The sequence below is a fragment of the Wasmannia auropunctata genome, unplaced genomic scaffold (assembly GCF_000956235.1).
Source record: "Wasmannia auropunctata unplaced genomic scaffold, wasmannia.A_1.0 LD335690.1, whole genome shotgun sequence".
In the NCBI taxonomy this organism is placed as follows: Eukaryota; Metazoa; Arthropoda; class Insecta; order Hymenoptera; family Formicidae; genus Wasmannia; species Wasmannia auropunctata.
In genome coordinates, this window is record NW_012027200.1 from 135,564 (window position 1) to 152,178 (window position 16,615).

General features: G+C 35.4%; 3 protein-coding genes across 5 annotated transcripts in view; 2 read left to right on the plus strand and 1 right to left on the minus strand.

The window, feature by feature from the left end:
- Positions 1–25: 25 nt before the first annotated feature.
- Positions 26–6,384, plus strand: LOC105456409 (zinc finger CCHC domain-containing protein 8 homolog). The gene is made up of 7 exons (XM_011700404.1): positions 26–510; positions 1,174–1,414; positions 1,608–1,897; positions 2,200–2,413; positions 2,519–2,711; positions 3,008–3,171; positions 3,250–6,384. The coding sequence occupies exons 1-7, from the start codon at positions 209–211 to the stop codon at positions 3,814–3,816; spliced, it is 1,971 nt and encodes a 656-aa protein (XP_011698706.1). The 5' UTR covers positions 26–208; the 3' UTR covers positions 3,817–6,384.
- Positions 6,228–12,288, minus strand: LOC105456408 (small integral membrane protein 14-like). 2 transcript variants are annotated; one of them, XR_975249.1, is made up of 6 exons: positions 12,070–12,288; positions 9,320–9,436; positions 8,257–8,311; positions 7,869–8,014; positions 7,138–7,792; positions 6,228–6,997 (listed from the first exon to the last, which is right to left on the minus strand). XR_975249.1 is itself a non-coding variant. In XM_011700403.1 (5 exons), the coding sequence occupies exons 2-5, from the start codon at positions 9,389–9,391 to the stop codon at positions 7,748–7,750; spliced, it is 318 nt and encodes a 105-aa protein (XP_011698705.1). In that variant the 5' UTR covers positions 9,392–9,436; positions 12,070–12,288; the 3' UTR covers positions 6,228–7,747. The 2 variants fall into 2 exon arrangements, 1 of the variants encoding a protein (XP_011698705.1); XM_011700403.1 differs by having other exon boundaries at positions 6,228–7,792.
- A 2,165-nt stretch (positions 12,289–14,453) lies between these two features.
- LOC105456410 (sodium-dependent noradrenaline transporter) overlaps positions 14,454–16,615 on the plus strand; it is a 30,332-nt gene continuing 28,170 nt past the window's right edge. Inside the window, exon 1 of one of the 2 annotated variants that reach the window (XM_011700406.1) lies at positions 14,454–15,185. The gene's annotated coding sequence lies outside the window, so the exon portion shown is untranslated. Of the gene's footprint in view, positions 15,186–15,273; positions 15,349–16,615 lie in introns of those variants that run through there. The other variant, XM_011700407.1, reaches the window with a different exon arrangement.

A 16,615-nucleotide genomic window follows, 5' to 3' on the forward strand; every position in this document is an offset into this window, starting at 1 on the left:
GATTGTTATTGCTCCGGGAGGACCGGGACTATCGGGAGTGCTCTGCGACACACAAATACAGCTGCACAGTGCACAGGTGTGTGTGTGTCCGTGCGTGTCTGAACGTCTGTGCGTAGTGGTGCGTGCGCTTGATGACTGACGATTCGTGTCCAAAGGATTGAGCGCGAAAATCCGTTCCGAGCTTCGTCTTACGTCGCGCGTCTACACGATGGACAGCGACGTCCGCGTGCTTGACGTGAGCACGGACACGATTTCCTCGGAGCCGACCGAGACGGCCTCGGAGATGGAGATGATCGAGCTGGATGCCAGTTACGACGCGGGAGCGTCGACCTCCTGCCTTATCGATGAAAATCCGACGTGCAGGACGAGGAGCGCCGGTCAAGCCTTTTCCCCGGACTCCTCGGACATCGAGATAATACATCCGCGAAGTGATTCGCAATTCGCTCAGCCGATGAACGTCGCTCCACGGCCCGTCTTTAAGGTTATGTTCCGCGACGAGAGTGTCTCGAGGTACGTTCCCGTCGTACATACATACGTTTCAGCGCTTTGTTTACAACGCGCACGCGGGTTTTTGTTCCACCTCGTTTTACAAGGACGTTCCTGACATATATATATTATATATATATGTATATGTGTGTATATAGGAATGTAAATGGTTTTATTATAAACAAGCGTTAGGTTAGGTTTTTCTGTATATGTTTTCGAGGAAGAATGTGCGAATTATATTGATGTGCAACAAACACACTAGTAAACATATAATTTATTTAAATTGTGCATAAAATATTAAACGCATGTGAATTAAATAACAAATAATATGTAAATATAATTTCATAATAGGAAATATAATTTCAAATACAAATTTGTAATTCGTGCACGCACATTAACATCAAAAGCTAAAACAATCACAATGACTAAGTTCGTAATTTTTTATCAAATCTACAATTGTATTTTATGAGATTCTCCATGACTTGTTGAAAAAGATTAATTTAATTTAACTACTCTTTTGCTTCATTTATATGTCTCTTACATGTGATATATATAATTCAAATAGTAGAAATATAGATATACGCTGATCGTCAGTGGTTTTGTTGCAAACATTAAACATATGCAAATGAAATCGTTATTATATTCATTGGATTTTTCGCGGATTATTAAATTTTGTGTATTTTGCAGGCGATATCGGCAAGAAGTGAAAGACTTTCTGCACGCTTTAGTGCAATCAAAACCATGTCTTAAAAAGAACTCAAATGAGTCAAGTCTGACTTTAGAAATTTGGGATGATGAAGTTGATTCCAAAGATGATGAGAATGCTTTGGACGACAGTGTACAATACCTTGGTTCACATGATTTTCTATTTACAATTGATAAACAACGGAATGTAAAGAATGATTTCGATATTCCGATTTATGGACAGGTAACGTCATCTTCCCTTTATTAATCTGTCTCGTTTCTCTCTTAATTAATTTTTCTTATTGTATATAGTATATTTGTATAATCGTTAATATATCTTATTTCGATTGAGGAATATCTCAATACTTTGACATTTTTTACTCTAATTTAGGAGCAAATATTATTCTATTTTTCTAAACGACATTGTTTCACCTTAGAAATATGATACATTTGAGGAATCAAAACATGAGGCATCGAAAGATTTCGTGCCAAAATTAAATTGCTTCAATTGTAATGGAAATCACAATTTGCGAGATTGTCCGAAGCCTAAAAATCAAAATAATATCAATAAGAATCGTAAGGAGTTTGCTATGAAGTACAGCGCGGGAGTCCGATATCACATGAGTGAGGATCAAAGATTTAGTCATATGGTTCCCGGTCAGATGAGCCCAAAACTACAAAAGGCACTTGGACTGAAAGACAATCAACTACCTAAGCACATATATAGGTGCGACATAATTACATAATTTATAGGATCTTGGGGAAAATGCTCCTTCATATTGCTCGGTGTATTTATATCTGTCTATTTCTATTATCGATAATAACTTTCTTAGAATTTTAATATCACACTTGCTGTTTCCAAGTTGACGTGATAATGTTTTGAGATCTGTTGTTATTGTTGTTATTGCTGCAAACGCACGTGTGTTTACACGAAATTAATTAATGTGAAATTAAAAGAAAAGATTTATTATTCTCAATTTAATGAGCCAATGAGGTTCATTCTACGTGCCAAAACATGTTTTTTCTTAGAATGAGATTACTTGGCTACCCTCCAGGGTGGTTGGAAGAGGCGCGCTTACAACATTCTGGCTTATCACTGTTCAATTCCGATGGAGTAGCGGAGAGTGATATAAACAAGGAAGAAGGTGAAATCATTATGGACGTGGATAAAGATCGATACGATATAAAGAAGATATATGATTTCCCTGGTTTCAACGTGCCGCCTTCTCCTGGTACCATAGAAGTAAGTAACGTACGGTAAAATAATCGATGTTGATACATAATTTTGTAGTTTACAATGTTTTTGTTTTATTGAAAATCGCGAGCATTAAAATCTGTCTGATTGCAGGAAAGCCACAAGTATCGGGTACCGCAGATGCAACTTGGGCATAGCAAACAGATGATGTTGTTGCACTTGCAAGGTAAAGAAGCAGACGATGGCTACAAACGGAAAAAACTGATATTACCTCCGCCAGTAAATAATGTAGAAATTGTAAATAATGTAACAATCAGTGATATGGAAATAGAAGATACATTAGAAGGTATAATTATTAATCGCATTAAAACAAATAGTGTCATTATTTTTAATGCAATTTTACTTGAGGGTGCGTTTCATTTAACGCTCGCAACGCTCTTGGAATCATTTCATCCTTGTTGGTTAAAGAAGAACAAGTAATGCTTGCGAACGTTAAACGGAACGCAGCTCAGAAAGAGAATTACTATGTGAGAAGCGATTAAGAATCATTTCAACATTAAGTTCATACGAATAGTGTATATCGATTCGCTTTTCTTACTTTTTATGAAAATAAAAGTTTATTCCTTTTTATTTTCATTGAAGAAAATGCTATGGAGAATGTGTCTGTTAACGGGCACTTTGTACCACCGTTACCGAAAGAATCGGTGCAACAGCCACTACCACCACCACCGCCGGCGGAGTTACCTCAAACACCAACAGACGATTTAAATTCGCAGTCGCGAGAATTGATGTCCTCCGATTCTGCGGTATGTCTTCAAATAACTATTTTCTAATTACTGTATTCTTAAGCGTCTTAACTTACAAAAGCGGCATCTCCTTTTCAGGACGACACTACTTCGACCTCAAATTCGCCATCCTTGATTGAATTAGAGAGAACGAAGGAAGCATTACTTATGGAAATCGAAGAGACCAATTCGCAGTCTAATTCTGACTCTATGTCAGCTAAAAACGATTCGAGTACTGTGTCTGCGTCGGAAACGCCATTCTCCAGTATTACGGCTACGCCTTCTACCTCGAGAGCTTCTCCAAATGAAGATTCCGCGAAGTCGGATTTACAGGGCTGTCCTGATACGCCAGTTGACTTTAACACCACGATCGCATTGGACACGTCAGTTTCCGATAGACTGCCTCAATCCAATTCTACTCCAATTCGTTCTACTTTGAATAACTCTTTGAATACAAGTCAAGCTTCTGTCAAGTCGGTACACTTAGGTACACCAATATTGCCTAGTACCTCTCCATACAGTAAACTGCCAACATCAGAAAAATTTTCCAAGGACATTTGCGACGTCATCAACTTCGAAAATTTACCTGACTCAACGGGCAAGTATGAACAAATGTCGGGAGTCTTGCAAAAGGTTAGAAGCACTATGGCAAGGCTACACCAATAGATATAAATCGATTATTTATATTAGATACAGAATATTTAGATATGCGAAGATCAATGAGATATGATAGTTCAGACTATTAGGAGAAAATAATAAGACACGACTTAAAAATTATTTGTTTTCTTACTTTCCTTTTTTTCTAATTCAATTTGAAAGAAGATAGTGTCAAAGACATTGATATCTCATTGTAAATAGATATTTTTGAGTATCTCTATAAGATTGATTTGTTCATGGACAATTACCTAAAGATCTCAAACAGTAGCTGGTAAGCTAAATTACGATTCATTGGTAGTTCAAATCATGATTCAGAGGTTGATACAAAGGGATTCTCTATCTCATATTTCTCTTTGAGCTTCTCAAAAATTCTTTTTCTTTAATAATTGTAAGATAATATATTTTTTCAGACTTCTCTAAGCTACTGTTCAAACAAATTGAATTATACTTAAAATGCTGTTCATCTTTTCGAATTTTTGACATAAAATTTTAGAGTAACGTTCCTGAGATATTTACAAGGTATCTTTGAACTCAGTGCCAAAACAACGGCTTAGCACATGAAAACAAGTCGAGAATGCCTAATAAATATATATCCGATTTTGAACAGTTTCGGAATTATGGATTCTTAAAATTGCTTTTGTAAGAAAGCATGAACATGTTGCTTAAATATTTTAGTTTTGGAAGTTGTGTTCAGAGACACCTTGTTAGGAAATATTTTGAAACAATCAACTTTTTCCCTCTAGACGTACATGCTTTCTTTCTTAAGAGAACAACTTTATTCTCAAACCATAAGAATTTTTTTTGTTACTTTCTGATTTCCATCTTTTTATTTCAATATTTCTCTATAAATTCTCAAGATCAGACTTAATGTGCATATCTTATGATAAGATTAAGAGATCTTTCTTTGTATTCTCCTTGTCTGTTCGACTTCATTGCTTAAAATCAGAAAGCAAATGTCAACTTCTTTTATTCTCTAGTGTGCGAGTTGCGTGACAACGAATATTTGAGATCTTTGAAATATACATATTGTAATTGATAAAATAATGTAAAAAGAATCAGCATTTCTACAACTTCAATTTAATTTTTTTTGTATTTCTACATACATTCTAGTCTGCTGTATATTTCAATATTATTTCAATAAGAATGCTACTTGTTTATAGAAATACAGCGGCGTATCTAACTTTTGAACAGAGATTGAAAAGTATCATATGTAATTGAACGCAGAATGTCTTTTATTTATTGTGAATTGACAAAATTTCAATCGATTATAAAAATGCTTTCACAAGTTCTTACAAATTCGCAAGACTGTACATGTCTCATACATGATTCTTGATTACATGATTCACACATTTAGGCATTATTCAATTTACTATATATGTTTATACGTATATAATATATATAACTATATAATATATATTAGCTATATACATAATATATAACAATATTTTATACGTGTAAATATACATATATAATATTAAAGAATCATAGAGAAATTACTGTCATCTTCCAAAAGTACAAAAACGTAGGTACAAGATTTTCGTCGCAGTTATTGTCAAATGTAACTGTGATGTTCATTTTACTTTTTTGTATTGTCTTATAATTCAAATCTGTTTTCTACATATGCACATTAATCTTAATTGGACATACGAGGAGCTCTACTTGTGCAATATATTTTGTACATGTTGAGGTAATGTAAGAGAAATACTCAACTGTGATTTATAAAAAACTAATCTTTACATTTATAAAAATTATTTTTTACAAATATATATGTACATATATACATATATATTTGTATGACAGGAAAGAAAATAGTTTTTGAAGAATTGAAGACAATGACATTGAAAAATGCAAATTGCTAAGTATTTTTTATTGTAATGCAAAATATTCAAGCATTTGAAATATAAGTTTTAAATTTCAAACTAATTGCGTAATTTCGATTATCAAATATACCAATTTTTGTATTATGTTAATGCAAGAAATTTTCTTATACATATATATAATATCTTAGTTTTCTCTATTAACAAAATATATATTAATCATCTGCAATTATTTCAACAAGTATCCACCAGCATTTTTTATAAATATAGATACGATAATTTTTTGCTAATGTACGATTTTCTATTTTGCTCGGAAATGTACCTGGAATTTCCGAAGTATAAATAAAATGAGAGATAAATAACTAAGATAAATATTGAATATACTAACGTTGTACAAAAATAAGTATATGTAACTATAGAGTTTTTATCTAAAATAAAATTATTTTGTAATGAACATATGCATAATCAATTGTGTGCATCGAATTATACGAAAATTGATTCCTTTATATAAATATATTATGTCCCATGTTATTTTATTTTATTTTATTTTTTTATAAAATCTTGTGTTAACACTATTTATAATGAACATAAACGGCCATTTTATGCAATGCGGAGAAACTGTTTTATTATCGAAAATATGGGGAATGTACAACGTTAAACAACATGGTTATTAGTATAAAACATTTTATCATAGACCATATTCATTACGAGAAAATTGTGTAATACCATTAATAAATCGTTATTTGTATATACCTTTAAATCTATAACTTTTAATTTGTGTAAAACGTCCGATGTGTGACAAAATATCTCCACTTTGTTTGAATGATATATGTGTATCGAAATATATTATAAAACTATAAGTATCTTCTTCTTTATGGATAACAAAATTTCACTTTTAAATATTATAATCATATATCAATTTTATTTCAACGAAAAAAAAAGACGCACGTCCATCTTTTTTTTTATAATCACGTTACAAAAAAATATAAATACTGATTCTTGACAAACCACACAAGAGATCCGAAATTCTCAATTATCATACATTATCTATTGTGGTATTATTTACAGCAGATAATTGTACATTCGGTAATCATATGTGGGAGATTCTTTACGCAATAAATAATTTTTTTTTGTGATTTTAAGTAGATATCGAGTAAATAATTTTTCGAATATAAATACCAAGTAAATAATTTCACTTAAATGACTATACATTCGCAGGTACTTAATCTTTTTTTATCATTTTTACGGTAAAGATTTTAAATTATATTTGCATGCAATATACTCTTATTATCGCGGGTTCTGTCACATTGTTTACTGCAATCCGCATTACGAGAGGCGAACACGTCAAAACGCCATAGATCTTTTATAAGTCTGTTTTCTATTCCCGTGCTACTGAACTGTACTAGAACTTTCTTTCTCACTTTTGCTAGATATCAAACGTATACATATTTCATTTTAAGAGCAAAGAGTGTACATTAGTTCGGCTACATTAGTTATAGAAAACAGACCATATGTTTGTGATGTAATCGTTGAACTTCATTAGTATCTTTTTCAGAAAGGTGTGACAAAAATATTTTATATTATATTCGTACACGTGATCCAGGCACGTGATTATAAGAGTTTAAAAAGAAAGAAGATACGCGTGTTAAAATCGTGTAAAATTGCGATTACCAATATGTAAGGAAGTTACGCTTCCAAAGAAACAAACTGTGATGTATCCCGCTAACGCGTACATTCATGGGCGTATCTAGAATTTTTTTTCGAGAGGGAAGGGTTATCAATCCTGTTAACGCATAAAAATAGCAATTTTTGCATTAATGAATTGAATAATCGTAATGGACAGAAAATAATATTTTATGTGATAACAAAAAATTTGTCCAGAGTCAAAAGTAAAATTGTATTTTATAATTAAAAATGAAAAAATAAATAAAAATTTCGAGGGCGGGGGAATTTAAACTCCCCAAACCCCGACCCCCTTGGATACGCCCATGTGTACATTACGTTTATCAATATCGTATATCCTATATATCATAACTTCTCCTATTTCTGTTATAAGTTTACCACGAATCGTGATATATAAAATTTCGGATAACAAGAATCCCGACGACGTTGCACTGCACTATTTAATTCATCGTTGGCGGCGGAGGCGGACCATCTCCGTGTGAACCCTATACAAAAGAAAGTATGCTCAAAATACGTCTTCCGAGTTTTCATCGGTAATATGCACAATCGAGGCACACTCACGGGCTCATTATTGCTCTTGATGACGTTGTCGGTCGAGTGTCGTAGAGATCTTGGTCTAAATGCGTACAGGAGAACGATGAAGCCAATAATTAAGCAAGTAAAGAGGAAATCTGAAGGTTCCCGAACGTTCGTCTGCGGCCCTGGAACTAGAAGAGGAATATTTATTTTTCTTTCTCTTTTTGAGAAGTAATTGCAATTCAGTATTATCTATCGTAATACACATAAACTCGTATCTGAAACTTTTCTTTGTTTTCAGTTCTGGAAAGAAATCACGGACTTTAAGCTAAAATTAATCTTGACCGGATACGTTAATGAAATCGATATAAGAGACAATTCGATCAGTGTAATGTATCTTGTAATTAAAAGTATTTTGGTGATAAATACGTACATCTAGAAACGTTGAAGCACTCGGTATCCGAACAATAATCCTGGGACTGTCGTAACTGTAACAGTAATACAATTTATGGAGAAATTTACTTTTTATTTGCAAAATACGCGCAGTCAGGCAAATAACTATATGACTAATTGCTGCAGATGTTCGTCGACGAATGTAAGTGCGCTAAATATGTGAAGATATATAACTGTATATTGTTAAGATTTTGGATTTGACCTTTGTGTGTGAGAGTGTACGCGTCTACGTACGCGTTTACATATATATACAATACATAGATATTACATACATATCGCTCATTCGCTACAACGACATGAGTAAAAATAAATCATTTTAGTTATGCTTGCAGAAAGAGAACGGAAGCAAAAAGAAAAAAAAGAAAGAACATACTTTAAAAGCACATTTCATTTCTTAACAATCAGCTATTAAAATTGTAAATTTCAAAATTGATATAAAATTTTAATGATTCAAAACTTTGTTTTTTGTTTTAATTGTGTCGTTGTTAGCAGTAAAAGCGATATATATCGATACATTTACGTGTCTCGTAAAAGCCATGTTCATACTTTGACTTTTCCCACGAAAAGCTTTTTTTTCTTATAACGAGAAGTATCCCCGTCAACGGAATGCGTACTCAATGGTCGAGAACGAACTTATCCGGAGGTGAACAGGTCTTCCTTTTTTTTTTTCACTCGAATCTCTACAAATTCGATGTCCTCATATTCGATTCGTGTAATGTATCGTGCATCGGCAATCGACTTACGTAATTTGAAACATTTTTACGTAACCGGCGCGTGGCGCAACGAATATCTGCCAGCTAAACAGAAGAGGTCATTGCGTTACAGGTCGTAGACCAAGAAACGGGGAAAGCCTCGTTTCGTTGCCTCGGTTTAAAGAGACCCAAACGCTCGCGGAAAAAAAAAAGAAAAAATAATAATAATAATAACGAAGGAAAAGGAGGCACGTCCTTCGTCGCCGCCCATTGTCCGCGACCGCAATCTTATCGCGACATCGATCTGACGGACTCGCGCGCGTCACATTTTCTCTCACTCGTATTACTTACAATAGAAAGCAGATGTTGCACGGACATGTAATTCCACATGCACTCGCACGGGTCGAATCCTTCGTCGCTCATCGTGGTATAGGCTGGGGGGAGAGACCTTACGCAGAGAATCCGCCGCTGCACGACAATTAAGAAAATGCCTTGATTATTGGACACCTTGATTATTAGACGTCAACCGTTTCTTTCTCACGAGCGCGGAACGTGTAACATATGCGTTTTCTCCGCCGCGCGCTCCGAACGTACCGCTTTTCGTCACCGATAATCTGCAAAACGGCGCGATTTGTTTCTACTTTAACGTTACGACCGATTACTTTTATTAAACACGGCGCAATATACTGACGTTGCAAGAAGAAAAAACAAAGAAAGAGGCGAAAGACTCACCAAACAGTGCATTTCAGCAATTCTTACAAATTCGTGCGCAATTACACGAAGTAAGTCAGCGTGGAATTTCGGAGAATTACATAATTAAGTATTACAAAACGTAAACGATTGATTTTTTTCTGTATATTTAATAACTGAATGTTAGAAAACGTTCGATTGATTAAAAGCGAATTTAGATTCCAAGTAAGATGTATATTTTTTTATTTTTGTAAAAAAAAATGACGGCTAAATTCGAAAATTTTTGCATTGTCAATTGTCATAATTTCAAGGACGTGCCGTATATCAAGCGGGCAATTATTCGCATTTGTGCGGACGAGGAGGAGGAAGTACCTGACTTCTTATCTTGGTGATACGACAAGCGCGGTTGTTACACATTTCAAAATATCTCACGAATGCGACATAAACGTTGCGAACTTACGCTGCAAACTAGATTATCGGTGCAATTGCTAGAAGTACCGTTTATATCTTGCACTAACCGCGTTACACTTTAGGTACATATTCGGCAAAAATATTTCTTCCAATAACAGAGACGTTATGTCGCTTTATTTTCAATCGGGAATATGTTTATTTGATAACTCATACGTTTAGTTATTTAACAATTACATGCTTGTTTGACGACTTATATGTTTATTTATTTACGTAATACTTATATGTTTATTTATTTATTTAATACTTTGCCACGTCACCCATGTTTGAGTAACGCATACATTTTCGCAATTCATTCGTAACGGTTTAATTTTTACCCAATTGATTTTATTAAGTATTTAAGACATTAAAAAAGAAACAATATAAAATATATTAAAATTTATTAAGATCAATATCGAAATCAGTTTGGCAGATAACATGTTGATTTATTTGAGAACAATACCGCCTTGCGTGGAAGATAAAAGTGGAAAATTTGTTCGCTTCAGTTTGTAGCAGAAAAATCGATTATTCGAATGTTCTTCGATTTTTGAACATTAGGATACTATGTGTTTAAACTCGCAATAAATTGATTAAATCTATTATAACACCGATTCTCATAATTTCAAGGACATTGCATATAACGCGAAATTATCTTTTTAATTTAATATACTTTAATTTTAATTAAATTTATTGTAAAATAAATTATTGCCTTATTATACTTTAAATTCATATTTTTAACAAAATATATAATGTAAATTTTAAAAAATTTATAAAAAATAATGTTGCTATTATAATAGTATAAAATTTTATTATCTTGAAAGTTTAAAAAGTTTAGAAAGTTTTAAAGAAAAGAATCCGCCTCCTCGCGAGAATGTCCGAAGGAAGTCTTACATCACGGAAGTAGTAAAAAAATGTAGATTATAAATAATGAGAAAATCATGAGAACATCGATATTTACACGTGAATTACTGACTGCGATACGTAACATTAATTTGCAGCGCGCATTAGAGTAATAAACAAACGATACCAATCTTAGCGAACGTCAGCTGAGAATCGCAAAACAGAATGCGCAAATGCTCGTTGATAGCTTAATTTTTTCCCTGTTTTATTAAATGTAAAATATTAATTTTAATCTTGATTCAATTACTATTTTCTTTAAATTTAATTACTGTTTTCCTTTTCTAGTTCTGGGAATTAAGGAAAATGAAAAATCAATTGATCGAAGATTAAAATTAATCAACGCTGAAATTAGAGAAATGGAGCATTAATCGTGTCGCAAATTGAACGAAACAGCGCAAAGTGCAAGAATACAGATTGCCGTTACTCGTGGCATCGTCGGGAAGGAATTCTTTAAAGCGGAACCTCGTTTACGCAACGCGGCCGTTGGAAACTTGTTACGATATTTCCGCGTGCATATCGAGCGAACGAGCGATCCGTTCCGGAATTTTTCTCGTCTCCGCAGCGCGCGGCATCGTGCTGTCACAGTTCACGGTGACTGCTGAACGACGGCATGCGGAAGGGGCGAGGAGGGGGAGGGGTCATACACAGCTGACACAACTGAAAGGATCGGCGGGCGACGATCGTCGCGATTTTCCGCCGCGCGGTCCACGCCTCCGCGTTTTCTCCGCCGGCGCGAGAGAGCGATATCCCCGCGGCGATCCGCGAGCGATGCCACGGAGAGAGAAAGACCCAAGGTCCGTCCGTCTCTCGCGTCCGTATGGTGACGATCGACGGGCGCGTCGCGCGCGCGAGCGAGCGATAGACGGCGCTCTGAAAGCGCCGTCGAACGGGAAGTCGCGAGATGACGGAACATCGCGATTTATCGCAATCGACACTATCGTCGCACGCGCGAAGAAAGAAAAGGAAAAAAATAAGAGATAAAGACGCGAGATCGAGACGACGCACGACGCACGCAATTCGACGTCGTCGAACGGGAGCGCCCGTCGAGAGAGATTGTTACTCACCGTCGTCGGCCGAGAAGAACGGGGAACGGACGGAAGAGCCGGATCACGACTGCGTGACGCGAGGACACCGCTTCGACAGCTTCGGGCAACTCGGACGACTTACGCTCGACCCGTTTCAACCATCACGAATCCGCACGAATACGAATCGTCGTCCTCGCCGTCGTCGCCTTCGCTCGTTGTTTCGTGTATGTGTACGTACGGAAACCGCGGAGCACATACGTTCGCAGCCGTGCATTCGTGACCGCGCGGGATTGGCGCGCGGTCGACCAATCGGTGAGGGCGGCGCGATAATTTCAAACCTGCGACACGCGTTCGCGGGCGATCTTTTCGAGCTGTCATTTAGAATGTTTCTCGCCCTTTGGAAATGGAACAGAATTCTTCTTTAAAAAAATTTTTTTTTTTACTAAAACAAAATTTTTTAATGAAAGTTTGATTATTCTTTTCTTCGTACAGATTGTATGGAAGAGATTTATAAAACGCTATTAAGCCCGTATCAGACTAAAGATTGAGATTGAGATTGGATTGGGATTTAATTAATTAGAAGAAAGAAAACTTATCTCAAATTTACTTTGAACTTTGATCAATAAAATTCCAATTTCAATTTCAATCATTAGTCTGATACGGGCTTTATGCGTTTAATAATATGCCTGATAATTTTTAGCGTTTTTGAACCGCTGTTTATGTGAAAAATTTCGTTTTTTGCGTGTCATAAAAAGAATGACATTTTTTTTTTTTTTTTTTTAATAAGAGTTTTATTATTCTCTACTTTATAGCAAGGAAGATAATTTATAAAACGCAATTATGCGTGCAATGTATGTTTTGCAGGTCGACGATGCATCGAGTGTTACTTCTATCGTTTTAAATAATCTATATGATAAACTATAAAGCAATAATTTCTTGAGCCTGAAGAAATTAAGCTGAGAGAAATTAAGCTTAATCTCAAGCTGAGATCCCAAAAGAAATGACATGCCCCTTTTCCTACAAACTATTTTATATTTCTCAATTGCATGTTGTATCACAAAAATAATCGATGATTTTATACAAGTCTGTGAATGATTAATTGATGATCGATAGATTGAGAATTGATTTATCATTAACGAGAAGTTAAATTAAACAGAGAAACACGTTATAAATAATCGTAAAGATTGTTGAATAAGATAAAAACGCATTTAACAGTTTAACGGCTATTCATCATCAAGAAAAACAATAAGTCAGTTATGAATTGATAATACAATAAAATTAATGATTGCCATTATTATTCGAATGCAAATTTCATTGCAGCTGACAAGTTGTAAATACATAGAATTATTACTCTGTATGTGTATGTGCGTATTAGTACAAGAAATAGAAATTTTAGATTTTTAGCAGAAATATTTTTTCAAATCTTTAAAACATTCTTTAACAAACATTTCTCACTGTCTTTTAATATTTTCCTTGAACTTTCACCTTGTAATCCGGGAAAATCCGTTGTTGTTTGTTTCATTGCACGAGGGTAAATACCATATTTTAAAATTAATTCTTTAATTGGAAATCCCTATCTAATTCCAAACATTTTTATAATAATTGAATACATGTATGTATGTGTGTGTGTTTACAGACATTTGCCACCGTTATCGAAAGAATAAACGAGACTTTAATAGCATTAAATATAAATATAATTTTCAGTTTGGTTTCTACTTTATTAAAAGCAAATTGCATATGCAAAAACATTAAAACATATATAATGTATTATCTCCTTTTCCTTCTTCTTTCTTATAGACTTCTTATCATCTATAAAATGCAATATCATGTTTTCTATTATCTATTAAAAACACACTCGAGTGATCATCTCACTTGAATAGAAGATTTATTACTGATCGTGTAAAAATCTCTTCGGTTTTAAGATTTTACATATGTTGCATTAAATTTTCTATTCTCAGCTGATGCAATTTTTTAATGTTGTCACTTTTTTAAAAGAAATAAGTACGAATAAAATAAGCTAGATTATGAGTAAAATATTTCTTCATGTACGTATCTTTTATGTAAATTAATTTTTGTTTTATTAATATATATATATATATATATATATATTACATATTAATTAATATAAATTTTTATTGATACATATATAAATTGTATTATATATATATATACATATAAATTTTATATATATATAATATACATGCATGTGTGCATTAATACAATGTTTTTTGTACTCCTTCTTTTTGAAAAGAGACTTATTATCGATGTCGTGCGTAGAATTTCCCATCGAGCGATAACGCGCGCGCGCGCGCGTGTTCAACGATAGGTCGCGGCCGCGACCCCACGTGACCGTGGCGCTATATACGCGCCGACGGGCGCTAAAATTCGCCACTCGCTCTTTCGATCCTTTGCGACGAGGTTCCCCTGTTTGTGCTAGAAGAAATATTACCGCATCCCCCCGTTCTGCATTTCCGTCTCTCTTCTCTTCTCTCTTCTCCTCTCTCAAGCTCCGACCCGGTGCCCGTTCGTTTGATCCCGCGGGAGAACGGAGCGCGAATTTCCCTCCCCGAACACAGTATCGCGCTCTTCCGCCGAAAGTAACTCGCGGCGGGGATGCACGCCGCGTGTTTGGAGCGCGTCTCGAAACTCGCGGTTTGCCTCTAAACGCGCCCTTTCGCGACCCTGCTTCCCCCCCTTTCGTTCCACCTGCCCGAAGATCGGCCGTGTCGGAATGCGCGAGGACTCTCGCGAGTAGCGAGCGACGCGAGTGACTCGCGCGAATCGCCTGGATTCGAACGCGCGTTTCTTCCGCGCGGATAAGAGAAAAAAAATCGCTTCGTCTCCTCTACGTAACGTAACGCGCGGGAGGAAGGAGTAGCCTCTTTCTTAGAATTCGGCGCGGGAGGAACGCAGGGGAGAGCAGCGGCGAGGGCGCGGTGGGAAGAAAGGAAGCAAGGAAGGAACGACGACCGCGCTAATCGGGCATGGGTCTGACGGATACCAGTTTCGAGCTACTTCTGACCCTGTGGCGAGTCTTCGTCGTGGGAGTCCTGCCGTGGACCGAGGAGCCGCGCGGTCAGTGTCGCGGTGTCTCGTCGAGCTGCAACATTCACGGCGACGCCGTCGCTCGTTAGTCATCTTCGGCGCGACGCTCGGTAAGTACACGCGTGTCACTCCCGCGTAACTCTCTCGCGTCTTTCTCGTCTCTCGGTCGACGCGGAAAAACTCGCCCGCTCGCGCGGATGGAGCCGAGGCCGAGAACGGGCCCGTCGTCCCCGACGGGCGTCGGTGGCGAGGGGTCTGCAACCTTCGCGAGCGGTAATTATAATTCTTTATTGTTTTTTCTTTAGAAAAGAAATATTTTTTTTTCTCAGAGCAGAAAAAGAAAGAATAAAAATATTGTATTACAGTTGTATATATTTTAAATACACACAACTCATTATTTCTATTTTTAGATCATTTATTTTATATTCTGATAATTTGATAACGCCGCGAATTTTTGAAGAGCGTCGTGTATGTATGTTTATACAATTAAAAAATGTGTAGGTTCCATATTCCTCGATCCGCGCCATTTTTCACGTTTATCGTAATTTTTCGCATCATAGACACGCATCTAGATTTTATTAGAGCCGTAAAGTAATTTTAGGACTTTCCGGGGAATTGTTATATAGCATCAGATCTATATCTGCGCGTTTCCGATAGATCGTAAAATCAAAGCGTTGACACGTCGAATACTTTACGATTTCATCGTTTACGAACACGATACTGCACTTCCTCTACGTTTCGCTGTAAATCAATTATTTTCCACAATTTTTAGTTTTATCCGGCTAACGTTGTATCAATAGTTTTTTACACTTAACAAATTTCATATAGCAATATTATTATTCTTTCAAACATAATTTTGCCATTCAATGGTTTTGTATTTTAGCGCCTCCTTTTTTAATTATCTACATTTTTATGGGCTGTATTTTTTGATTTAGAAAAATCAGTATTTATATGTGATCGGACAATTTGATGAAAAGTGAACTTTTCAAGGTTTTTTGAAAATAAAGGAATTACAATTAAATTTAAAAAAACAAAGATTTTAATATTAAAAAATTGTAATAAATATTGACTGTGCTGTAAATTTTTAAGTAATAATAATTTTTAACTCATATTGATACAGACATAAAATAAAAAGTTTAAAATATACAAATATTATACATAAATAAAATAAATTTAAAGTGTAGCCCTTTATGTGCCGTTTTACTTCGAAATAACATTTATCTCATATAAAATATATCTATCACTTACAATAGTGTTAATAAAATAAGAAATATTCCAATGCGTGTTTTATTATATTACAAAAAGGATCTTAATCAAACAATATTCATTGCACGCGTTGTCCTAATGTGGCTAGGAAGAGAGATTTTAAAGGTCAATAGAATAATGCAAAATGTCAATGACGCTTTGTCTTAAGTATTCGAGTCATATCTGAATAGCCGAACAACGGCTTTCATCTTCACACCTTGCGGAATGCTTCCCGCGCTTCCTCGAAACGCCCATTGAAGGAAATCAACAACTGTGATGAAGATGCGTTTCCTCG